General features: G+C 43.6%; 2 protein-coding genes across 3 annotated transcripts in view; one reads left to right on the top strand and one right to left on the bottom strand.

The window, feature by feature from the left end:
* Nucleotides 1-2,510, top strand: part of MCM10 (minichromosome maintenance 10 replication initiation factor) — a 50,971-nt gene extending 48,461 nt beyond the window's left edge. The window contains exon 21 of the mRNA XM_032837803.1: nucleotides 2,482-2,510. The gene's annotated coding sequence lies outside the window, so the exon portion shown is untranslated. The remainder of the gene's footprint in view (nucleotides 1-2,481) is intronic.
* Nucleotides 2,511-13,550: 11,040 nt separating this feature from the next.
* On the bottom strand, nucleotides 13,551-24,080 carry UCMA (upper zone of growth plate and cartilage matrix associated). 2 transcript variants are annotated; one of them, XM_032837883.1, is made up of 5 exons: nucleotides 23,920-24,080; nucleotides 23,530-23,595; nucleotides 23,332-23,427; nucleotides 18,992-19,090; nucleotides 13,551-14,304 (listed from the first exon to the last, which is right to left on the bottom strand). In XM_032837883.1, the coding sequence occupies exons 1-5, from the start codon at nucleotides 24,074-24,076 to the stop codon at nucleotides 14,207-14,209; spliced, it is 516 nt and encodes a 171-aa protein (XP_032693774.1). In that variant the 5' UTR covers nucleotides 24,077-24,080; the 3' UTR covers nucleotides 13,551-14,206. The 2 variants fall into 2 exon arrangements, with proteins under 2 accessions (XP_032693774.1, XP_032693775.1); XM_032837884.1 differs by lacking the exon at nucleotides 23,530-23,595 and having other exon boundaries at nucleotides 13,552-14,304.
* Between the last annotated feature and the right edge of the window lie 1,060 nt (nucleotides 24,081-25,140).

Below are 25,140 nucleotides of genomic sequence, written 5' to 3'. Positions count from 1 at the left end.
CCTGCACAGGTCAGACCATATTGACTTTTTTTTTTTTTTTTATAGATTTTATTTATTTATTTGACAGAGAGATCACAAGCAGGCAGAGAGGCAGGCAGAAAGAGAGGAGGAAGCAGGCTCCCCACCGAGCAGAGAACCTTATGCGGGGCTTGATCCCAGGATCCCGAGACCATGACCTGAGCCAAAGGCAGAGGCTTAACCCACTGAGCCACCCAGGTGCCCCTTGGCTTACCTTTTGTAGAAAAGCCAGATGACAGTAATCAAGATGATAAAAATTCAAAACCATTTCAGAAAAGGACAGAGCTAATAATATATGTACAGTTTATTTTTGTTATTCACAGTAATTATATTTTGTAAAGCCATCACTAATGGAATTAGCAGATACTGAGTCACTGTACCTAGCAGGGAATATAAGGGTAGGTTTCTAAGAGCCTCTTACCAGATTTTGGTCAACAATCCATACATAACCTTGTTTTACATGTGTTTCTGTTTAGACACCATATTTAATATATATTGTTGATATATTAACATGGAATTCAAAGCGAACAGCACTATACATCATGAATGAACGAAGCTTATCTAGCACACATATCTTCTCTAGATGACACACACAGCCTTCACATATCTTCTCTAGATGGCACACACAGCCTTCTTGTAATAAAGAACACTAGACAGCATTTCAAGCATTATGCTGGGGCCATTTTAAATAGCAAGATCATCCACAAAAAGCACAAAGTCTGAAAAACATGAACAAAAAGGACATTTGCTTACAATATGAGGCCTGAAACAAACAAGAATGTCACTTTGTTTGACCCTGTCTGGGAATGTGTGCATTGGGCAACTCATATTTTTCATTGCTCTTCACATCCATAAATGACCAAAAAGTCACCCCAAATATTGATTATTGATTTGGGAGTTACTAATAAATTTTAGCAATTATGGGAATCCACAAATAATGAGCAACTGTATAATTTTTTCTAAAACAAGACCAGATAGACAGTGTCCCCATTTTGCAGATTAGAAAGTTGATTAAGGGATTTGGAAATGTAAGTTGAAATTCAGATGGGAACAAAGGCTGTGGTAATGACGCTTGAGCAATGACTTCTCTGTTGGTATTTTTCTTCCTAGTTTTAGTATACATGCTGCCAAAGTAAGCAAATATTGGTCTCTTTCTTAATCAACTTTATTAAGGCCTAAATTTCACACAGTAAAAGGCACACATTTTAACTGTATGATACTATAAAATATTGATGAACCTAGACACCACCACAAGAAAGATGTAGGACATTTCCATCCCATTAGTGGCTTGGGCGATTTTCCCTGTCCTCCCCCACCCATCACAGATCCATGTTCTGTCCCCATAATTTCTGCCGTTCTTGTGAGTCTCACTTAAATAGAATCATGCAGAACACACTCTTGTATCTGGCTTTCTTCATTCAGCATATTTCAAAATACATCTGTGTTGTGGCATATATTTGTAGTCCATCTTTTTTTATTGTTGAGTATTTTAGTGGCTGGATATGCCCCACAATTTATTTATTCACCTGTTGATGGATATCTGAGTTGGATTATTTTCAGTTTGGGGCTGTTATGAATAAAATCTCTACCAATATTCAAGTAGAAGTCTTTCTGTGACTATGTGTTTTTGTTCTCAGGTAAATACCTAAGAATGGGATTTCCAGGTCAAATGCTATGATGTATGTTTATATGTATGTTTAGCTTAATAAGAAACTGCTAAACTAGGGGTTCCTGGTGGCTCAGTGGGTTAAGCATCTGCCTAGGACTCAGTTCATGATCCCAGGGTCCTGGGATTGAGCCCTGTGTTGGTCTCCCTGCTCTGCAGGGAATTTGCTTCTTCCTCTGCCCCTTCCCCCAGTCCTTTGCTCATGCTCTCTCTCTAATGAATAAAATCTCAAATAAAAAAGAAAGAAAGAAAGACACTGCCAAAATATTTTCTAAAGGGGTTGCACTAGGGTGCCTAGTTGGCTCTATCAGTTATGTACCCGACTCTTGATTTTGGCTCAGATTTGATCTCAGCGTCACAAGATCAAGCCCATGTGGGGCTCCGCGCTCAGCAGGGAGTCTGCTTGGTATTTTTTCTCTCCCTCTGCCCCTCCCCCTGCACATGCATGTGCACTTTCTCTCTCTAAAAATAAATTAATCTTTAAAAACTTTTAAAAATAAAGGGGTCGTGCCATTTTACACACCCATTAATAATGTGTGAGAATTCAGTTTGCTCCACATTTTCACCACTATTTGATACTGTCAGTCTTTTTAAGTTTTAACCATTCTAATAGGTGTGTGGCGGTATCTCTTCCCAGTTCAAATTTACGTTTTTCTCATGACTGTTGATACTGGCATCTTTTCATGTGCTGTTGGCATTCCTGTATCTTCTTTGGCAAAATACCTATTTACTGATTGATTGAGTTGAGTAGGAATTCTTCCATGTATTTTTTTTTATTTTTTTTTATTTCTTTTCAGCGTAACAGTATTCGTTGTTTTTGCACCACACCCAGTGCTCCAAAAAACAAATCAGATTAACACAGAGGAAGGGAAGGAAAAATAAAATAAGTTGAAAATTGAGAGGGAGGCAAACCATAAGAGACACTGAACTCTAGGAAACAAACTGAGGGCTGCTGGAGGGGCTGTAGGTGGGGGGATGGGGTAACTGGGTGATGGGCATTAAGGAGGGCACTTGATGTAATGAGCACTGGGTGTTGTATGCAACTGATAAATCACTGAATTCTTATTCTGAAACTAATAAAAATAAATAAATTTTTTAAAAAAGTGTTCTTCCCATGTTCTGGATACAAGTGTTTTGCAGATATATGTGTGATGCATATTTACTCCCAGTGTGAAACTTGCCTTTTCATTTTCTCTTAACAGTGTCTCAAAGAGCAGGTTTCTACTTTCTTGTAGTCCATTTTATCAAACGATCCACTTTTAATTCATGCATTTTGTCTTCTAAACTTCTTTACCTGCCTTAACAGAACTGCCTGTCTTCTTTACCTGCCTTAACAGTCACAAAGATGTTCTTGTAGGATATTTTATTATAGTTCTAGCTTTCACTCTTCCATCTATGGTCCATTTCAAGTTAATTGTTGTATAAGCCATGAAATATAAGGGTTGAGGCTCATTGTTTTCCGAATGGACACTCATTTACAGCATCACTCAGTGAAAAGATGAGCACTTCCCCCATTAGATTATTTTTCCTTCTTCATCAAAAATCAGTTGATCCTGTATTTTGGGGTCTACTTCTGAACTCAGTTTTGTTACAGTAATGATATATGCATACAGTGTGTGTCAATCCTTATGTCAGTACCGTGCTGTCTTAATGATTATAGCTATAACAAGTGTTGGTATCAAGTAGTGTAAGTCCTTCACCTTTGTTATTTTTAAAATTTGTTTTGGCAATTCTAGGGCCTTTGCATTTCAGTGTAAATTTTAGAAGTGGCATGCTGATTTCTCCTTGGGGGGGTGGAATCCCTACTGGAATTTTTATTAAGATTGTGTTTAAGGAACATCTGGGTGACTCATTAAGCATGTGACTCTTGGTTTCACCTCAGGTCAAGATCTCAGGGTATGAGATTGAGCCCTCATCAGGCGCCACCCTCAGCATGGAGTCTGCTTGAGATTCTCTCCACGTGTGCACACACTCTTTTTCTCGATCTCAAATAAGTAAAATATTTAATAAAAAAAAGATTGTGTTTAATCTACAGATCAATTTGCAGAGATTGACATCTTAAGACTTTCTATCTGTGAATATAATACATCTCTCCCTTTATTTAGGTCTTTAATTTTTCTCAGCAACATTTAGTAGTATTTGTGCCTGTCTCAGCATATGAATAGCCAGTGTTGTGGTTGTTCTGGCCTTTGTGATTCCTATTATGATTGCAAGATGCCCTTCAACAATAACCATCAGTAAACTTTGAAAAAATAAAGGTTTATAAATTATAACCCCTGGAAATCACATAGCATACCAAACAGCAAGATCTCCTGTAGAAGGGTACACATGAGCCTCGGGCTCTGCTTTCACTGGGGTCGGGGTTAGTATTTCATGGGCTCACGCTTTACAGGTAAGTTTAAAACATATGAGTGGGGTTTTAAAGTCCTGAAGAGGAAAAACAAGTGGCCGGTTATAAAAATCAACTGAAATCTCAAAAGGCTGTCAGGAGGAGGCGGAGGTGGCCTGGCTCTTCATTCTAGTGGTGTAGCTGGCCATGTGTATGTCCAAGATAGCCATCTTTCAAGTATATAGACTGTATTTATATTTTGTCCTATTTCTAAACATCTTAACAGTTTTGATGATATTGTAAGGGGTACTTTTTGTACTGCAATTCCCAGTTATTACTTGCTAGTATATAGAAATACAATGCATTTTTGTCAGTTGATCTTGTATCCTGGGACCATGTTAAACTTACATATTAGTTTAGCAGCTTTTTTTTATAGATTCCTGAGGATTTTCTACATGTTGAATCATGTTGCCTGAAAAGTTTTAACACTGCACTTCTTGTCTATGACTGATGTTGTTGTTGTTCCCATTCTAAAGAGGAAAGCATTTTCTTTCACCATTAAGTATCAGTTTTCTGAGTAAGGTTTAACAAGAAGATCTATAAATAATAGTGTGGGTTTTGTTTGTCTCCTCATGCATCCCTTAGTGATGTTATCAGTTGAGCACCAGTGAGTTTGACCTTGAGAGGGGGAAGTCATGTCAAGTCCTGGGTTGAGTTCATTTTCAGGTTGTGCTGAATTTTATCTTCACATAATTATCAATCATGCCAAAACAACAATGGTATCTGTGTCATTTGGGCATTTAGTGTTAAAGGTACAGGAAGAGTGTTCTCGGTGATTTAATAAAGGAATGAACTGTTTTCTTTTTGACCAGTGACTTCATGATACCAATCTAAGAGTATTTTAGGGTTATCACCTTACAAAATATAAAACGTCTTGCCCCTTAGTACCACAACTCTGCACTGGGTGTGTGATAAACAACCAACATGAGCTAATAAAATCTTAAGCTAGTGTACCCTGAACTCATTGCCTCATATTAATGAGGCTACATTTTTATTTAGGGAAGTTTTACATCTGGGGGCCTGTTCCCTGAATGATTCATACTCACCAGTGTGTCATTTGACATTCATTATTACTGCTCTGAATTAATGAGAAATTATGTAGAAACAATTATTTCCCTTTGTTTTGCATATTAAGTGAATTTTTTTCAGATAGATCTGCTCAAACACTGTCATTTCCATAAGAAGCTTTCTTTTTATGACTTTATGAAAACTTCTCAACTCTAACTATGCAGATTTTTTTAATGGTAGAAAGTTGCCTTAATGAATAAAGTGAACGTCATTGGTCAAAAATGAATTTTAAATTTAAAACATAAACGTGAAAAAAATAAAAATGAAAAAATATAGCTAGATACTTTAAAGTGCACAGATCACTTGAAGGATACTTAAAACTTGGGAATAATGCTTTTCTTTGGGAGGCAGAAGGACACTATATTCTTTTCTGTCCTTTAAATTTTTAAACCATATGTATATATTACCTAATCAAAGTATTCTTAATTTAGGGACGCCTGGGTGGCTCATTTGGTTAAGCTGCTGCCTTTGGCTCAGGTCATGATCCTAGGGTCCTGGGATCGAGTCCCACTTCAGGCTCCTTGCTCTGCAGGGAGCCTGCTTCTCTCTGCCTCTGCCTGCTTGTGCGCACTCTCTTTCTGACAAATAAATAAAGTCTTAAAAAATATTCTTAATTTAAAAATTCAAAATAATTTGTAATCTCTATGATCTGTCTTGCTCAGTTTCTCATGAATAAATAAATAAAATGTTCTTTTTTAAGGTATTTTATTTAAATTTTATTTAATTTCTTTTTTTTTTCTTTTTCTAAATTGTTTTTTTAATTTTTTATTTTTTCAGCATAACAGTATTCATTATTTTTGCACCACACCCAGTGCTCCATGCAATCCGTGCCCTCTCCAATACCCACCACCTGGTTCCCCCAACCTCCCACCCCCCGCCCCTTCAAAACCCTCAGATTGTTTTTCAGAGTCCATAGTCTCTCATGGTTCACCTCCCCTTCCAATTTCCCTCAACTCCCTTCTCCTCTCCATCTCCCCTTGTCCTCCATGCTATTTGTTATGCTCCACAAATAAGTGAAACCATATGATAATTGGCTCTCTCTGCTTGACTTATTTCACTCAGCATAATCTCTTCCAGTCCCGTCCATGTTGCTACAAAAGTTGGGTATTCATCCTTTCTGATGGAGGCATAATACTCCATAGTGTATATGGACCACATCTTCCTTATCCATTCGTCCGTTGAAGGGCATCTTGGTTCTTTCCACAGTTTGGCGACCGTGGCCATTGCTGCTATAAACATTGGGGTACAGATGGCCCTTCTTTTCCCTACATCTGTATCTTTGGGGTAAATACCCAGTAGTGCAATGGCAGGGTCATAGGGAAGCTCTATTTTTAATTTCTTGAGGAATCTCCACAAAATTCTCCAAAGTGGCTGCACCAACTTGCATTCCCACCAACAGTGTAAGAGGGTTCCCCTTTCTCCACATCCTCTCCAACACATGTCGTTTCCTGTCTTGCTAATTTTGGCCATTCTAACTGGTGTAAGGTGGTATCTCAATGTGGTTTTAATTTGAATCTCCCTGATGGCTAGTGATGATGAACATTTTTTCATGTGTCTGATAGCCATTTGTATGTCTTCATTGGAGAAGTGTCTGTTCATATCTTCTGCCCATTTTTTGATATGATTGTCTGTTTTGTGTGTGTTGAGTTTGAGGAGTTCTTTTTTTTTTTTTTTTAAAGATTTTATTTATTTATTTGACAGAGAGAGATCACAAGTAGACAGAGAGGCAGGCAGAGAGAGAGAAGCAGGCTCCCTGCTGAGCAGAGAGCCCCATGCAGGACTCCATCCCGGGACCCTGAGATCATGACCTGAGCCCAAGGCAGCGAGCGGCTTAACCCACTGAGCCACCCAGGCGCCCGAGGAGTTCTTTATAGATCCTGGATATCAACCTTTTGTCTGTACTGTCATTTGCAAATATCTTCACCCATTCTGTGGGTTGCCTCTTTGTTTTCTTGACTGTTTCCTTTGCTGTACAGAAGCTTTTGATCTTGATGAAGTCCCAAAAGTTCATCTTCACTTTTGTTTCCTTTGCCTTTGGAGACATATCTTGAAAGAAGTTGCTGTGGCTGATATCGAAGAGATTACTGCCTATGTTCTCCTCTAGGATTCTGATGGATTCCTGTCTCACGTTGAGATCTTTTATCCATTTTGAGTTTATCTTTGTGTATGGTGTAAGAGAATGGTCGAGTTTCATTCTTCTACATATAGCTGTCCAGTTTTCCCAGCACCATTTATTGAAGAGACTGTCTTTTTTCCACTGTATATTTTTTCCTGTTTTGTCAAAGATTAATTGACCATAGAGTTGAGGGTCCATATCTGGGCTCTCTACTCTGTTCCACTGGTCTATGTGTCTGTTTTTATGCCAGTACCGTGCTGTCTTGGTGATCACAGCTTTGTAGTAAAGCTTGAAATCAGGTAACGCGATGCCACCAGTTTTATTTTTGTTTATCAACATTTCCTTAGCGATTCGGGGTCTCTTCTGATTCCATACAAATTTTAGGATTATTTGCTCCAGCTCTTTGAAAAATACCGGTGGTATTTTGATCGGAGTGGCATTAAAAGTATAGATTGCTCTAGGCAGTATAGACATTTTAACAATGCTTATTCTTCCGATCCAGGAGCATGGAATGGTCTTCTATCTTTTTGTGTTTTCTTCAATTTCTTTCATGAGTGTTCTGTAGTTCCTCGAGTACAGATCCTTTACCTCTTTGGTTAGGTTTATTCCCAGGTATCTTATGGTTCTTGGTGCTATAGTAAATGGAATTGATTCTCTAATTTCCCTTTCTGTATTTTCACTGTTAGTGTATAAGAAAGCCACTGATTTCCGTACGTTGACTTTGTATCCTTCCACGTTACTGAATTTCTGTATGAGTTCTAGTAGTTTGGGGGTGGAGTCTTTTGGGTTTTCATATAAAGAATCATGTGGTCTGCGAAGAGAGAGAGTTTGACTCCTTCATTGCCAATTTGGATACCTTTTATTTCTCTTTGTTGTCTGATTGCTGTTGCTAGGACTTCTAATACTATGTTGAACAAGAGTGGTGAGAGTGGGCATCCCTGTTGTGTTCCTGATCTCAACGGGAAGGCTGTAAGCTTTTTCCCATTGAGGATGATATTTGCTGTGGGTCTTTCATAGATAGATTTTATGAAGTTCAGAAACGTTCCCTCTATCCCTATACTTTGAAGCATTTTAATCAGGAACGGATGCTGGATTTTGTCAAATGCTTTTTCTGCATCAATTGAGAGGACCATGTGGTTCTTCTCTCTTCTCTTATTGATTTGTTCTCTCACATTGATTGATTTGTGAATGTTGAGCCATCCTTGTAGCCCAGGGATGAATCCCACCTGGTCATGGTGGATAATCTTTTTAATGTGCTGTTGGATCCTGTTTGCTAGGATCTTGTTTAGAATCTTAGCATCCATATTCATCAGTGATATTGGTCTGAAGTTATCCTTCCTGGTAGGGTCTTTGTCTGGTTTGGGGATCAGGGTAATGCTGGCTTCATAGAAAGAGTCTGGAAGTTTTCCTTCTGCTTCAATTTTTTGAAACAGCTTCAGGAGAATAGGTGTTATTTCTTCTTTGAAAGTCAGGTCCTGGGCTCTTGTTTTTTGGGAGGTTTTTGATCCCTGCTTCAATCTCTTTACTAGATATCAGTCTATTCAGGTTGTCAGTTTCTTCCTGGTTCAATTTTGGGAGTTTATAGTTTTCCAGGAATGCATCCATTTCATCTAGGTTGCTTAGCTTATTGGCATATAACTGTTGATAATAACTTCTGATGATTGTTTCTACTTCCTTGGTGTTAGTTGTGATCTCTCCCTTTTCATTCATAATTTTATTAATTTGGGCTTTCTCTCTTTTCTTTTGGATTAGTGTGGCCAATGGTTTATCGATCTTATTGATTCTTTCAAAAAACCAGCTTCTAATTTCATTGATACGTTCTACTGTATCTCTGGTTTCTACCTCATTGATCTCTGCTCTAATCTTGATGATTTCCCTTCTTATGTTTGATTTGTTGTTGATTCTCCAGTTCTTTAAGGTGTAGAGACAGCTGGTGTATTCTGGATTTTTCAATTTTTTTGAGGGAGGCTTGGATGGCTATGTATTTCCCCCTTAGGACTGCCTTTGCTGTATCCCATAGGTTTTGGACTGAAGTGTCTTCATTCTCATTGGTTTCCATGAATTGTTTCAGTTCTTCTTTGATCTCCTGGTTGATCCAAGCATTCTTAAGCAAGGTGGCCTTTAACTTCCAGGTGTTTGAGTTCCTTCGGAACTTTTCCTTGTGATTGAGCTCCAGTTTCAAAGCATTGTGATCTGAGAATATGTAGGGAATAATCTTAGTCTTTTGGTATCAGTTGAGTCCTGATTTGTGACCCAGTACGTGGTCTATTCTGGAGAAGGTTCCATGTGCACTTGAGAAGAATGAGTATTCTGTTGTTTTAGGGTGGAATGTTCTGTATATATCTATGAGGTCCATCTGGTCCAGTGTGTCATTCAATGCATAGCCATTAAAGAGGCAAGGACAGGCTGTTTTATGTTTTAAACTGGCTACTCAGCCAAACCATTCTTGATTCTTGTCATCTGCCTGGCCTCAACGTCCCTTCCTGCAGGTGTGGGTGGCTGTGGGTATGATTCCATCAGCAGCCCTCTACCTGGTTGCTGGCCCTCTTACTAGAAGGCATTTGGGTGTGTTATAACCAAAATGACCCAAAATGTGGTTCCTCCATTTTTATGGCTAAGGTGGAGAGCAACGCTTTGCTTTTTTTTTTTTTTCCTATTGCACAGCTGTGTGTGTAACCATTCTCATTCCCCCTTGTAAATTAGGATTACCAACTGAAAGGCTCTTGGATCTGGCCAAGCAGGAGGGCAGCTTCGTGTGGGTAAAGTGCCAGCTCACCTGTCCCCCTGGGCCAGCAGCCTGCAGTCCTGCCTCGGGTTCAGAGCTAGCAGTCAGCCAGGCTGCACGGCTGGTGCCCAACTCCTAGCCGCAGCTGGTTGGCTCGCCATGTCTACTTGCACTTAGTAACCCAGCTAAGTACAGGATTGTGTTGCTCCTACATGCCTCTCAGTAGGAATTTCTCTTCTAGGTGTGAGATGAGGTGCTGAGAGGAGACCCACCCACAAGAGCAAGACTGAGGCAGAGGTATATCTGGCCAGTTCGCTAGGGCTCCCTCTGCTGCCACTGTCAAGGGTGCAGTAAGAAGCGGTTGGGGCCCCTGTGTGCATCTCCGGCCCAGTATTCCAGAGAGAAATACCTCTGACCTTTGTTCTGCCCAAGCTGACTGAGTTCTCCACTTAAGATCAGAAAAGGGAGATAGCAAACAGCAGAACTCCATTCCTTTCTGTTGAGATTTATGTTCTGAAACTTTGAAATATTCATTCTCAAATAATTATCAGGTAATGAATAAATAGTAAAGAAATTTTGAGGCAACTGCAAAGTTTTTTTCTTGATGCCAGTTTCCTCCAGTGTGATCGTGTTCTCATTTAAAGCTGTTGGGTCCTTTCAGTGAAGGCTGCGGAGAAAAGCAGATTTCCTAAAGAGCCTTTCTGTTGAAAACAGGCCGAAAGGCTGTGGGGTAGCTGGTGGAAATGTGTGGCTCCTGCAGATGGGGTGTGATTTGGAGACTAGAGCTGAAGGTGACATTTTCTGACTGAGGAAACACCATGAACAGTGTATCCCGAAACAGTTCCCCATTCCCGACCTTTCTGCCAGTATTCTCAATTTGCTTGTTTAAGAAAGGAACGGCAGAGGTGTCCAGTGACAGAAAGCACATATAATTTCTTCAAAGAGAAATCTGATTTGTCCAGTTTAACGTGTGTAAGTTATGAACCATCATTTCTTTTCAAGAAACCTCTTTTACTAATAGAGGAATGGGTAAGTTAAGTCTAGCATAGTCACTGACATTCACAGGGAACAAAGACACACACAAACACTAGCCATATGATGTAAATACAAAATAGGGCTTACTAGAGAAAACTTAGGAACACAAACAATTCCCTAAGCACCCATTACCTCACAGAGAAGTGTGCTTAAGCTGGGAGAGCTCACCAGCTCCACCGTGAAAAGGATTATAGTAAAAGGACTCAATTCCATCATGCTCTCCTTGCTTATGGAAAGAACCACAGAACATGCCTGTGACAATTTAATAATGAGCTACTTGGCTGAGGCAAATACTCTTACTAGACCTTGTTAGAAAGAGGGAGCTTCCAGAACTCAGCTTTGGTACCAGCCAGTTCCTTATGACCAACTCAGATCTGCTAAGTAGTTCCTTTCTGCACTGATTGTGGGGACATCTAGATTTGCATAATTAAGTGTTATTTTGCCTTTAGAAAGGATGAATTATGCGTGTGAGAAATAGACAGGAAAAGTGGAAGAATACATACCAAACCACCAATGGGGCTTACCTCAGAGTAGAGTTAAAGAAGCAAAAAGGAAGAACTCTCATGTGTAATGGATTTCCTTTTTTTTCTTTTTAAGATTTTATTTTTAAGTAATCTCTACACCCAACGTGGGACTCGAACTCAGAACCCCAAGATCAAGAGTTACACACACTATGGATTGAGCCAGTCAGGTGCAACCAGACACCCGGTGTGTAATGAATTCTCTGTTGTTTGAATTTGCTACATTGACCACATACTGTAAATGAAATAATTTTACAGGGGAAATGTTAAAAAAAAATTGGGTGAGGATGAGTAAACATGTGAAGAACATTTTAAGTGGTGAACTAGCATTTCTCCGTTAAGTATCATGTGCATGTTTTTTCAATTCGGAGGAAAGTTTTCTTTACTCTCCTGGTTTCCTTATGGAACCATTCAAGTTAGATCCAGTTCAGACACTCACAGAGTGCAAAGGGGCAGACTGGTAACATGACTTCAGAGTACACTCTTCTGAGCATAATCAGAGGATTCCGGAGGCTCCGCTACCTGTCTCCATGCTTAAGGCAAATTCAACACAAGTTCATCATCAACACAAGCACAGAGAAAATGGGCACTACTGTGGCTTTTGTTGTGCTGGGACTTGGACCCCAAGCCTGAGTCTGCACAGTATGAGTCCCAGGACTCCTGAGAAGAGAACGGCTCCTCTATTCCACCTGCCTAGGTGACAGTGTTTGATGATAGAGTTTTCCCTATGCCCTACTTACCTTCCCAAGGCCGGTTCAGCTCCTGCTTGAAGTTTGTGTGAGAAAATATGGTGCTGACTAGATGAGGTGATCTGGAATATGCATGATTGCTTCATCACTAGATTTTATCAGCCTTTTAAAAGATTACTTAAAAATACATGCATTCATTATAAAATGGCCTGCTCTAATTGTGCCAAATCTGGTGGGGTATTTTTTTTTAAGATTTTATTTATTTATTTGACAGACAGAGATCACAAGTAGGCAGAGAGGCAGGCAGAGAGAGAGAGGGAAGCAGGCTTCCCGCTCTGCAGAAAACCAGATGATGGGGCTCGATCCCAGGACCCTGAGACCATGACCTGAGCTGAAAGCAGAGGCTTTAGCCCACTGAGCCACCCAGGTTCCCCTTTGGTGGGGTATTTTACCACAGTGAGCAGCTTCTCCTTAAAGCAAAGTCCACCTATGCTGCTCTGTGATCCCAACCTCCGAAGCAGGCTGGACCAGAAGGCCAGGGACCCAGGTCTCAGGGGAAACAGAGGGCCTGGGGTGGAGACAGGGAGATGGCTAAGAGGGGGCACTTGTAGTTCATCTAGAGTCCTCTATCTTCTAATGCACTGTGTCCCCACAGAAGTGCCTGTTGTAGTTGTTCTTGATTGTTCTGCATTAAGTAGGGAATTCCTGAGGGTAATTGAAAGCAAAGATAAAGTAAGATAGATGGTGAGTCTGGGGCAGGCAGTGGGTGGTCGGGAGAGAAGAAAGGGACACTGTTAGAAGCTGAGTTGGGTCCCCCTCCCTCCTTAATTCAATATGACTGGTGTCCTTAAAAGAAGGTACAACATATGACTCTTGATCTTGAGTTTGTGAGTTCAAGCCCCACATTGAATATAGGGTTGACTTAAAAAAAAAAAAAAAGTGATATCAAGAAGAGAAGAGACACATACACATAGAGGCAAGATGATGTGAAGACAGAAAAGGCCCTGTAACAACAGACGTGGAGATCGGAGTGACGCTGCCACCAGCCAGGGAGTCCTGGAACCACCAGAAGGTGCAGCAGGCAAGGCAGGATCCTCCCCTAGAAAGAAGCACCCATGGCTCTGCCGACAACTTGAATTTGAACTTCCACCTTCCAGAACTGTAAGAGAATCCATTTTTATTGTGTCAAGCCACCCAGCTTGTTACACAATGCTATAGCAGCCTTAAGCTAAGGCCTACAGGCACTAGGAGGGAAAAATGAGGTAATACCAAAGCTAAATTTCTTCTGCTTTATAGTTTTGGTTACAGCTGGCCTTGCTGTAACCCTCCCTTTTGATTCAATGTCGTTAAGAAACCACAGTTGAACCCTGAGACTCCTCAGAGATGTGAAGAAGCATCTGGGCTCAGTAACAGTCCTGGAGAATGGTCTTAACCTAAACAATTGTGTTAACATTTCTCTTTCACTTGTGTGACTTGCTGAGACAGGCTGAGAAAATCATGAGCAATATCCCTTGAGTTCAGGCTTTCAAATCCCTAAGTCAGTGAGAGTAATGGGTCATTCAGGCTCAGGGAGACAAGTTGGCATGACTCGGTTTGAGATTTCACAAGATGATACACAGCGACGACTCAGCACTTTTATTTCTAAGCTGTAAGCAAACGTCATCTTTTCTCTTTACTGCGATCCTTTGCATTGTTCTACAGGACAGGAGTCTTACCGTGGGAACAATGGCTAAGTAAGGGGAAGTCACTGTGGGTTTGGTGCTAGGAAGCCCCACAGGTGTTAGCCCACCTCTGAAAATCATCTGCAAAGAAGCAAAAGCGAGGGTATCTTAATCCATCAGAGCAAAAGGCATGTGTGTTTACCACAGCAGGCGCCAAGTTGAGACCCTTTGAAGGGGCCTGTTCACATGGAAGTGTTGTTCAAACACCTGGGGTGGGTATGTGAGTTTCAGGCTCCACCGTGGTCTGTCACGATGAGGTCAGATGTGGTGGCGGTTATAGAGATATGATGGGTACAAGCCATCATAATGCCACTGGCGCCATTGCTCAATAGCTTCCCGGCTTCTCTCTTCTTGTTCTGGGGAACAGAGATAAAATGGTCTGTTAGCATGGAGAGGACTCTGATCTGAGGAGAGCTACCAAGCTCTTGGCAGCCATCTATCCAAACTACCTACCCTGTGGCGACATGAGCAAATGGTGCAGAACAGAATGTCTGAGTTGAAAGACCAGACAAAAGGCTGGGTCACTTTGGGTGCCAAGCCCAGTCAGGAGACAGAGCTGTTAGGCAGTAGAGTCAAGATCAAGACCTATGTCCCCGCCTGTGCTCTTTCCCTTACACAGCCCGCAAAGCGGGAGAGGCAACAACAAAGAAAAGAAGTACAAAGAGAACAGAACAGTAACAAAAAGAGACAACAGGCTTTATGGTTAAAAAATGACATCATGGAAGGAAATAACTGTCAACTTCAAGTGATGGCATGATGAGTAATTTTTTCTCAGGCTTTAAAAATAAAATTATGTTTTAAGAACTATCCAGAAAGAGGGTGGGTGAAGCAAAGTGGAGGGAAATTTGATAATCGTTGATGCTGGGTGGTGGTTATATGGGGGTTCACTGAACTATGTACTTATCCATGTGTTTGAAAGTTTTCCGAGTAAAAGGGTAAAAAGAACAGAAGGGAGTTTTTAGTAAGAAAGTCTTGATTTTGCTGTCTTTAATCAGACATGTCTCTGGGTAACAACTTTGTTCAATTGTAGGATTAGGCTCCTGATGCCAAGTCCACACTGCTTGTTTTTGTTAGGGACCATAAAAGCACGAGCAGATTTCACAAATCCCTCAGTGTGTAAAAAGGCAACCATAAGACTCCTCAAAAGGTAAACAGCATTACCACATAACCCAACAATTCCACTCCCATGTATATACCTAAGAGAAGTGAAAACAGGGACAAATGAATGGACAAACAAAAAGTTATACAAATACACAGACATACATATGTATTATTCAGTCATAAAAAGGAATGAAATTCTAATAACATGCTACAGCGTGTGTGAAACTTGAAACACGTTCAATATTTATGTGTCTATGCCAGACACAAAGAGACATGTACCGTGTGATTCCACTTCTATAAAATACCTAGAACAGACAAATTGGTAGAGAACAAAATGTACTAGAGCTGAGCAGGGATTGTGGGAGTTAACTGTTGCGTAATGGGTACAGAGTTCATCTCTGAGGTGATGCAAGGGTTCTAGAAATCCATAGTCTTGCTGGTGGCACAACAGTGTGAACGAGCCAAATGCCACTGACTTGTCCACTTAAAAGTGGTAACGATGGCAGATTTTATGTAAATTTTACCACAGTTTTTAAGTTTTTGTGGAAAATGTTGGGAGGACAGGAAGTTCTAACAGAAAAAAATGGTATCAAGGATTCAGACCCCAAAAGTTGTACTTTATTTTTTCAAATGTGGGCTTCACCACCAAAAACCCTGTGAACCTGACTTTGGTGAGAGTGAACGTCATTCTCCGGAGCACTGGGCGAACAGGAAGGCCTGGTGACATCAGGATGCAGAGAAAATGTGTGTCCATGTGGTCCTTAGCCCCCTTGAGAGCAGATGCCCTCGACAAGAAGGACCCCTTATTACAGCTGGGTATTCAGGCATCATGGCTGCTGTGTATGTTTCCTTCCTCTGTGAGCTTGGAGTCGGCGCTACCCTTGATGCTGGAAATTGCTTTTGGGACTTAGTACCCCAGGACAGCCTGGAGCTTAGAGTCAGGCCCCAGCTGCAGCTTTGGGTCTTCTGATCTTTCTCAGGCCAGACAGATCGGCTACTCTTTGCCAATCTTGAGAGCATGATTTTGGCATAGGAATTGATTTTATTTCTCTAGGTCATGCCGCTTTCTTCATATACCATTTCACTTAGACAAAGGGAAGTTCTCCCTGGCAAAGGCCCAAACAGTGTGGCTTTTGTGTAAGGGACCACCTGTGGCTGAGCATGTTTAGCCAAGCCAGGTGTCATGTGGCCAAGCCCAGATGGGCTGACCCAGGCTTCTGGCTTTGAAGGTGGAAGCAGACTTTGGCTCCCACACAGACCTCAGGGGTAGGAGCTCAACACACTGTTTATCCTGACACTTCCAGACTCAGAACTCAAAGGCATAAAGGCATCTTTGCCTCATCAAACTGGTGGTTTTGAGTAGAGAAATAGCCAGGGGCCACAGCTTTCCCAGAACAGCTCCGGTGTCCCAGATGGGCTGATGGCCTGCAAAATGGACTTCTCAAGCTCTCAGGAAGGTCACCTGCCTAAACTTACGCCTTCAGAAATCCTAGGCCTTTCATTTATCCACAGTCATTCCTTCGCATTTGTTTTTAAGGGGTGGGGACAAACCTGCGGCTGCTGCCATTTATTCTGAGAATAGATGACATGGTCAGATGAAAAATAGCCAATCAAAAAACAGGGTCCTGACTGAGGAGTATGTGGGGGCATCAGAGAAGGACTGAACGTGCTGCCCTGGAGGAGAGGTTTCACCAACCCAGCTACCACAGTTGGTGTTGCCGCTCAGAGAGGTCAGAGGTGAGGGCAGAGGAGGAGAATTGAAATGTGTTTCACATCAACATTTACCCTCTGGCAGGCTGGACCTGCTCCACCTCTGCCTCCTTTCTTTATCCAGCTGTGGGGGCACTGGGGCAGGGAGGGCATGCTCTCCTTACCTCACTCCTCACTCCATCCCACTGCAGGGACTAATTCCCAGATGGAAGAAGGTCCCCCGAGACTTCCATGCACCCAATCATCCTTCATTTGTAAGAACACTTCTTGGCTGGCAAACATACCTCAGTTCAAATCCCTGACTAGCCATGGCACCTTGGATATTCAGGCACCCTTTCTAAGCCTGAGTTTTTTAAACAAAAACAGAAATTTTTAAGATCCGAGAAGCTGGGTATAAGAGTTGGGTGGTTCAGAGCAGCGCCTGACAGAGCCGGTGCTCAACCAGTGACAATAGCTCCAGTGTTACAACTACTGTAGGCCTGGGGCCTGGCCGGGGGTCTTCATCTCTGTGGGCAAGGCCTCAGGCCCCGTGATTGCTATCTCTCTGGCTTTGGTAGAGGACTGGTCATCCCTTGAGTGCTGGCCCCTCACCCTAATTCATTGTGAAAGGGAAAACAGTGAGTGTTCTCCAAGCAGATGCTAGGTATGGGGACTAGAAACATTTACAAATGCTCAAAATAAAGTCCTATTATTAATACAGTGAGTTAACAAAACGAAACAAAAAACCCTGAAGGAATTTTTCAGGCCACATACTCATATTTTAAGTGCTTCTCCCCAAACTGTCCACCAAGGTGAACAACTGTCCAACAGAAATATTTTGCCTCTGAGTTACAACATCCTATCACTACCCACCAGGATATTCCCAGGAAAGCTTGATTTGGTGGGATCCAAGCCCACCACCTGTTTGCAGGGCTCAGGTGCCACCCGTGAGCCAGTGGGCATGACCTGCAGCCCCTGAGTACCAGGTGATTTTATCCTGTTCCCAAGAGAAGCCCTCAGATAATGTTACCTCCCAAATCAACAAGAGCATACAAGCCAGGAGGCTCATGACATCAGAATGAAAACCACAGACTTTCTGTAGCAAAGGTCACCTAAACTGGGGCCTTTTGTCCAAGCTCATATACATTCAGGAGCTTGCCCAGGAGCATTTCTTTCTGGAAGTGTGGGGGAAAGACCAAACCAAAATAAACATACACTCTGGCCTGCTAGCCTCAGCCCTAATAAGTATTTCTATGGGGTTTTGGTGTGAGTGACACTTGAGGACACTTAATTGATGCAAAGTGCCATCCCATGCCCTGGAGTCTGGTTCAAAAACAGCACTTCCCTCTGTCCCCGCCCAAGCCCACATCCAGCTGTCACCTCGGAGGCCTTGGTGAAATCAACATTGCCTGAGCTGGGCCAGGAGCCTTATCTGCCCTAGGGCCGAGGCAGGGAATCAAATGTGTCGTTTGCTGGCAAGAGACGCTGACAAAAAGCCAAGGCTTAGGAAAGACAAGAGCAGTTGCGCAAAGCCTATAAAACTTAGAGCGTGCCCAACACTGCGGGTGAGTTGCTTTCTGAGGTCGGATTTCCTGGTTTGGTTACAATGGTCAGATAAGATACTGATTAGAGGGGTGCCTGGGTGGCTTAGACACTTAGTAAGTGTCTGTCTTTGGCTCAGGTCATAATCCCAGGCTCCTGGGATCAAGCCCCACATCAGGCTCTCTGCTTGGGAGGAGCCTGCTGCTCCCCCTGCCTGTGCTCTTTCTCTGCCAAATAAGTAAGTTAAATCTTAAAAAAAAAAAAAAAAAAAAGATACTGATGAGAGTGGATAGGTGAATGGAAGCCAGAATGAGTAGTTCCTAGAGCTGTTATGTTGCTGAGAATCCAGGGGAGTGGAAAGTGAGTTTGAAATCTTTCCAACACACCTGTAACCAGGGCTAACCCACTAGCATAGGCACTAAGACAGGGAACACGGGCCACCACCTCAGTCCCCAAGTGGGAGAAGATATGATCAGCCAAAACTTCCCAGAGCCAGTGGAAATCTAGGTGTTGTGTCCTCTTCTGTTCCTTCTCAAGTTCTGTAGCCATTTGTGTGACTTTCTTCCTTCAAGATTCCAGTAGATGTGAACTGAGGAAAGAGCCTCTCTTACCCCTCCCTCTTCTAATTCAAATTTAGGGAAAAGTGGAAGCAACTTTTTATTTTTCCCCAAAGGCCCACTTCCCCGAAGACACTGGCTGAAGAACTCTTACCATCATTTTGCTCCTCCACGAAGTTCTCAAACTTGTTCCTTCGTTCCTCGTAATATTCTCTCCGCAGCTCGTCGGCCCACAGCTTCTGCCTGTTCTCTGCTGGGAAATGGCAAGAAGCAAGATTTGCCTCCAAGAATGGGGGCAGAGGCACGCATTTAGGGGAACAGGAACACTGATCATTTGGCCTGAGAAACTTGAACACGGTGGGGAGAGGTGGTTTGGCGGGCTTCGCGAAGATGGTTTACTCCTGGCATAGACTTTAAAACTTGAAGGAACCAGGAACTCACCCCATCCAAGCACCACGTTTTGCAAATGAGAAAAGCAGTTTAGCTTCACTCATAAAACTATTGGTGCGTCTGAGTATACTGGGTCAGTTAGAAACTAGAAATCCAATGATTAGAAGTGAATTCTAGAAGGAATAATCAACTTAAAGTTTATTTCACATTGGAGATGCCTGAGTGGTTCAGTCAGTCAAGCATCTGCCTTTGGCTCAAGTCATGATCTGAGAGTCCTGGGATCAAGTCCCACATTGGGCTCCAAGCTCCCATTGGGCTTCTCCCTCTCACTTCTCCCTCTGCCCCTCCCCTGCCCATGTTTTCTCTCTTTCTCTTTCTCTCTCTCTCTCTCTCTCTCATGCACTCCCTCTCTCCAAAAAATAAATAAAATCATTTTAAAATAGTAAAGTTAATTTCAAGTTAATACCTTCAAGTCCATCTTTGAGCAGCTGTCACAGCCAAAATGTGTGCCAGGAACAGATTAAAAAGGCAAGTAAGAAAGATTCTGTCCCTCTATTTTAGAGGCCTATAATCCAGATAAGGAGAAAAATACAAAAATGTCATACCCAGCAGAATGGCTGCTGTGATAGAAATGTATACAGGGTACAGTGATGTTGGGGATGATAAAATGAGGTAGGAAGATCTGAGAGGATCCTTGGTATCCATGTGTCCTGAGGCTGTTCCCTCCCTTTGTGTGGGCTGGCCTTAATGATTCTCTTCTAATGAACAGAACTTGGCAGACATGATGGAATGTGGTTTTCTTCTTGGGCATCTCGTTCTGAGCAAAGCCAACTGCCATGCTGTAAGCGGTCGTACGGAGAGGCCCACTCATGGCAAGAAACTGGTGGCCTTGATGGATAGTCAGCAAGGCATTGAGGCTTGTTTGAAGGCAGATCTTGCAGTTGGGCCTTGAGAGGACTACAGCCTGGAATAGGTGCTGAGCCTGAAACCCCCACCTAAGGCATATCTGGACTGCTGAGCAACTTAGGAGACAGTAAATACGGTTTTAAGTTGCTAAATTTGGGGTCCATTGGCACACAGCAATAGGGAATTGGTGCAGAATATGAGATGATCAGGTAAACTTTCTGATGTAGAAGATACCGACTTCTGGTATTCCTTATTTTGTAAAGCAATGCATTCTAGTAAAGTTGGCTATAAACTTTAAAAAAAAAATTTATTTATTTGAGAGAGAGAATAGGGAGAGGAGAAGGACGAAAGGGAAAGAGAATCTCAAGCAGAATCTATGCTGAGCATGGAGCCTGACGTGGGGATTGATCTCATGACCCTGACCATGGTCTTGATCTCATGACCCTGACCTTGAGCTGAAACCAAGAGTCGGATATGGTAACTTTGGGGCATATACCTCTGTGGTCAGAAGAAATACCCCCAGTGATAATTGAAAACTGTCACCAAGAACATATAAATATGGTGACCATTCCTTGGCAGTGGAACAGTGAAGCCCCCCAGCAGCACCTTGAGCCCCAGCGGGAATCCCCTCCGCCCCTCCACCGAGCCCAAACACCACCTCACACTTTACCAGCAGGTGCAGCTGATCCTCACTTGCTTCAATTTAGCCTGAAAAAAAATCTTTCTAGATTGGGAGATCTTTTGGTGTAAAATAGTTTCCAGGTTCTTCTATTTCTAGCCTTAAATCTTGACCTCTTTGGTATGAGAGCTCTGGTTGTCTGAAGGAAATTATTGAAAACTCTCTTAGTATCAAAATAATTGCTTTTAACTGGGCTTCAACTGGACAAATCCACAACAGCAGGAAGGCCATGTCTGGTGCAGGAACTGTCCCTCAATGATACCTCACACTCCTCTGGTATGATCACATCAGAGGGGAGACCTAGGCGCTGTTGTCCCCATCAGCTTAGCGGTGCAGGAGGAAGTCGGGAGACCAGTGATGATGAAAGCAGAGAAACTGAGGAAGCCGTTGGGTTCCTGCCCCACCCCATATTACAGTGGTTCTAGGACAAACAACGGAGCGTTTCTTTGTGCAATAATTAATACCATGAACCATCTGAAATGTTTGAAAGTTAAGGGGCCTACAATAACAAGTGAATTAATTAAATACCTGTTATTTATATTACATTATTTTATTTAACTCAGAGTAAAAAATCCAGTTACCTGTGACTTGGTCTCAGTGCAGATTTCTTAGATAAATCCCACACTTTCCCCACACTATGTCTTTACCAATATAGTTGTAGGACTCTTGAGTCTGGCAGAAGGAATTGGTTCTCCAGTCCTTCCCCCACACTTACCCCCCTTGTCCCATATCCACACATTTCTTAGGAGGGAATTGAGGCTCAGAGAGGTTCAGTGACCTAATCAAAGTCACACAGTTGGTCAAGGCATAGCTTGGGACAAACCAGAGCCCACACTCACTACTTGGCCCAGAACACACCTTTCACCTTATCATCCCCCTTATGACCCACCCTGAGCTCCAGTGTTGCTCCAGGTCTCAGAAACCCCATGGGGATGGGAGAGAAAGGGGTTTGGAGTGTAGGAAGCAAGTGCTTAATGAGCCATCACCAATTCCTAAAGAAGCATCTTCCATTTCTATGGACTTCAAAAAAGAAGCTGTCTTCCCAAATTCCCTTTCTGGGGGTACGACAAATGGGGCCCTTGACTCAGCAAGGGCTAGGAACAATTTAAGTCTTTGGACAAAATGCCACAAAGACACCGTGCATCGTGTACATCCATCCCTTCTCAGGTCCTGCGTTTCATTCTGAAATTCATCCTGTCATCCTAAAGGAACCTCCTGCATCTTCACCTTGAAGCTTAGAGATGTCAGGTGCCTGTTTCCTGGTTCCAGATTCCAGCCTATCTTTGTCACTTGCCTTTCACCCAGCCTGAGACATAACTGAGCATTGTTCTCCTGTCCATGCATGGGACTCAAGCGCATCCTAACTTCCTCACCAGGCTGTCCTGAACCCCCACAACTGACACACAGAGCTTCTGTTTGAGGTGAGGGACCTCTGGCTTCATCACACTCCTCGTGGTTCTGAATCAGCTTATGAGGATGGAAACTACTCGCCTCTCCTACAAGAAGAGGCTGCTTCTCTGATTTCCATCAAGAACTTTCCGGCCTTCATCATAGCCCTTCCTGTGTTTCTGGATGTTTGCTAACTTCTAAATCTCAAGTTGGGTGAGGCCTGGAGATTTTCCCAGTGTAATTCGTACTTATCCAGTTGGTTGGGGGCTGGGGGAAAGGAATTTCATCTCCACACATTTTCATCATTTGAAAACAGTCCTGTTATTTTTACTGAGCAAGTAAGCCTTGCTGAGCATGCTGAGGGACACAAAGAGTTTATTCAGACACATGCGCAAGTAATGAATCAAGCCACAGACTCAGAGACAGAGCTCAGAGTTCTTGGAAGAATCTAGTTTAAGGGCAAAAAACTCAGATGCCTTCAAGGGTCGGCAGGTCATGGAAATGAGGGTCCCTGCCAGGCAGGGGATGCCAGGGCCTACTTCAGACTGAGAGGGAGACACGAGACACACTTCCAAGCTCAAAAGCCTCCCAGAGGCATTGGAAACCAAAATAAAAAATGAAAACAAAAACCACTACTGGCTGAATACTACAATTTCAGGGGCTTATAAATAAGGAAACTTGGGGCCAAGGAGAGGAAGCTGTCACCAACTCCACAGTCCCAGCTCCCAGTCCCAGGCGCCCTCTCCCCACCTCTAGTGCTGTTGGTAGCTGTTGCGCATGAGGTGCTGTCTGATACCCCCAGAAAGCACACACCTAGATACTGTGTTCCCTCCTGACTAGAACCTATTTCTGCTTCCGTTTGAAACTTCCTGAAATTGGGAGGCATCTCAGTCTCTATTAAGTGCTTTTGATGTAGCACTGCCCGTTTTCATTCCTGACCCTGTCAGTGTACTCCAAGATATGACCTGCAGCTGAGGAAAAGTAGAATTCCTAATTCAGAGCCTCCATCACTTGGATACCCAATGGCCTAGGTGGAGGCCCTCCTTGGTCCCCTTGTATTCCCACAGCCCAGCTGACTGTGAGAAAGGAATGGGAGGGGCAAGCAGAAGGCAGACCTCCAGCAAACTTACCGTTGGCCTCGTCTCGGGATTTGGGGGACCGCTTGCCCCTCTTCTTGAGGAAATTGGAGGCATCTGATTCCTGCATGAAGATCTTCTGTTCCACATCTAAAACCCAAGAGAGGCCGGTCACAACCAACCCAGGCTTGCCAGGGCCACCGCAGTGGCTGGCCTACCTGCCTTGCACCCCTGGGCAGCCCTTGCACTCACCTTCCTGGGCATCTTGTCTTGCCATCTGCCAGGTAACTACTGATGCACCAGTCCCCTCCTGCAGCACTGTGGGAGAGCACAGGGTGAGGGACACAGCACCTCAAAGGGAGCCCTCACCCAGAGCTGGGCTGGGAGAGTCCTTCCCCACCACTGTGACTTGCCAGACCCCAGTGTGGGTCCCTGGAACCCTCACATCCCAGCCCCAGAGCAGTCTCCCCAGGAAACCACCAAGTAAGCTGTTCTTTCTATGTTGTGTTACAACACACACACACACACACACACACTCTCACACATACACACCAGGCACAGCCCTCTTAACAGCAAACACCCCCTCTTTCTACCTGGACCAGCTGAACAGCCTCACCTAACACCGGTCCTCTCCATACTCACTGGTCAGGAGCACAGCAGCTGAGAGACAGGAGGCCAGAAAGAGCTGTCTCCAGGCCATTTTTGGAAGGGCTGAGGCTCTGTTTGGGAACCACAGGACAGAGAGGGTTCTACAGACCCTGAAGCCAGCCACCAGATTCCTCACGTCTGTGCCAGGCATGCCAGGAGGGAGGGAAGCAGGAGACCTGGATGCGCCTTGTCGGGGGGGCGGGGGGGGACATGGGAGGGGTCTCAGCTGCGGCTTCCATTGGCTGCTCCTCCTGGAGCACTGGAGGTGTTTTTGGCGTCTGCAGACCTTTACAGAAGCAGAGCCTGTCGTTGTCTGGCCCCAGCTGAGACAGCTTTGGAGTGGCCTTTCCAGGATTGCGCACCCAAGGAGTTGCTGTTGGAATGCCCAGCCTGAGAGTCCGCGATTTGAAAGACTCAAAGAGATCCTGGCATCTGCTTCAGGGGAGGTGGGGACCCTAGTCCTGCAGGCTGAAGCCTGTTGGGGGAAGGGAGCGGGCCTCAGTGGGAGACTGACTGAGATATCAGGCAAGGAAGTACCAGAAAGCCTAGAAGACCCCCTCAGGTAACCCTCACATAGACACACAGGCTGTTACAACAGTAACCAGAGTGCCCCTCACTGTGACCTATCCCCCAGCTGATGTTCACTGTCAAGCAAAACACAGACCTCTGTGGTGGGGTCCCAGTGTCCTTTCAAGACTGAGGAAAAGAGGCAGTCTGCCTTTCACTGCAGAGGGGAAACAGTGCACAGTGTGTGAAGAGCCCACAGCTGAGCATGTGTCTCTAGAAGGAGACAAAGGCACACCTCATGTAGGGGAGGAAGTGAGTTCCTAGAAGTGGGAACACCAATGGGATCAGAGCTCTGTAGGGCCATCGGAGTGTAGTCCCTTTGGAGATATGTTCTTGTCATTGTCATTTATTATGAACAATCCTCAACTCTTTGTTACTCATTGAAGACTTGTACTTTGAACATTGCTTAGAGTTTTCTTAATGGCAACCATCACTAGACCTAGAGCACAGCCCACACCTACCTGAAGGCGTAGGAAGAGGAGGGGAACCCATGGGAGTCATGTGCCCCAGTTGTCTCATCAGTTAACTTCTTGGTCATACTTGGCATGGCAAAGCTAAATGAGGCCATTTTGAGGAAATGCAGGCCATTTAATAATAACAGAACCCAGGAACATGGAGAGTGGGAGATAGGACCAAGGTCACAGGAAG

This window comes from Lontra canadensis, unplaced genomic scaffold, assembly GCF_010015895.1.
Source record: "Lontra canadensis isolate GAN:19392208 unplaced genomic scaffold, GSC_riverotter_1.0 scaffold100, whole genome shotgun sequence".
Classification (NCBI taxonomy): domain Eukaryota; kingdom Metazoa; phylum Chordata; class Mammalia; order Carnivora; family Mustelidae; genus Lontra; species Lontra canadensis.
This window is presented reverse-complemented; position numbering and strand designations above follow the sequence as displayed.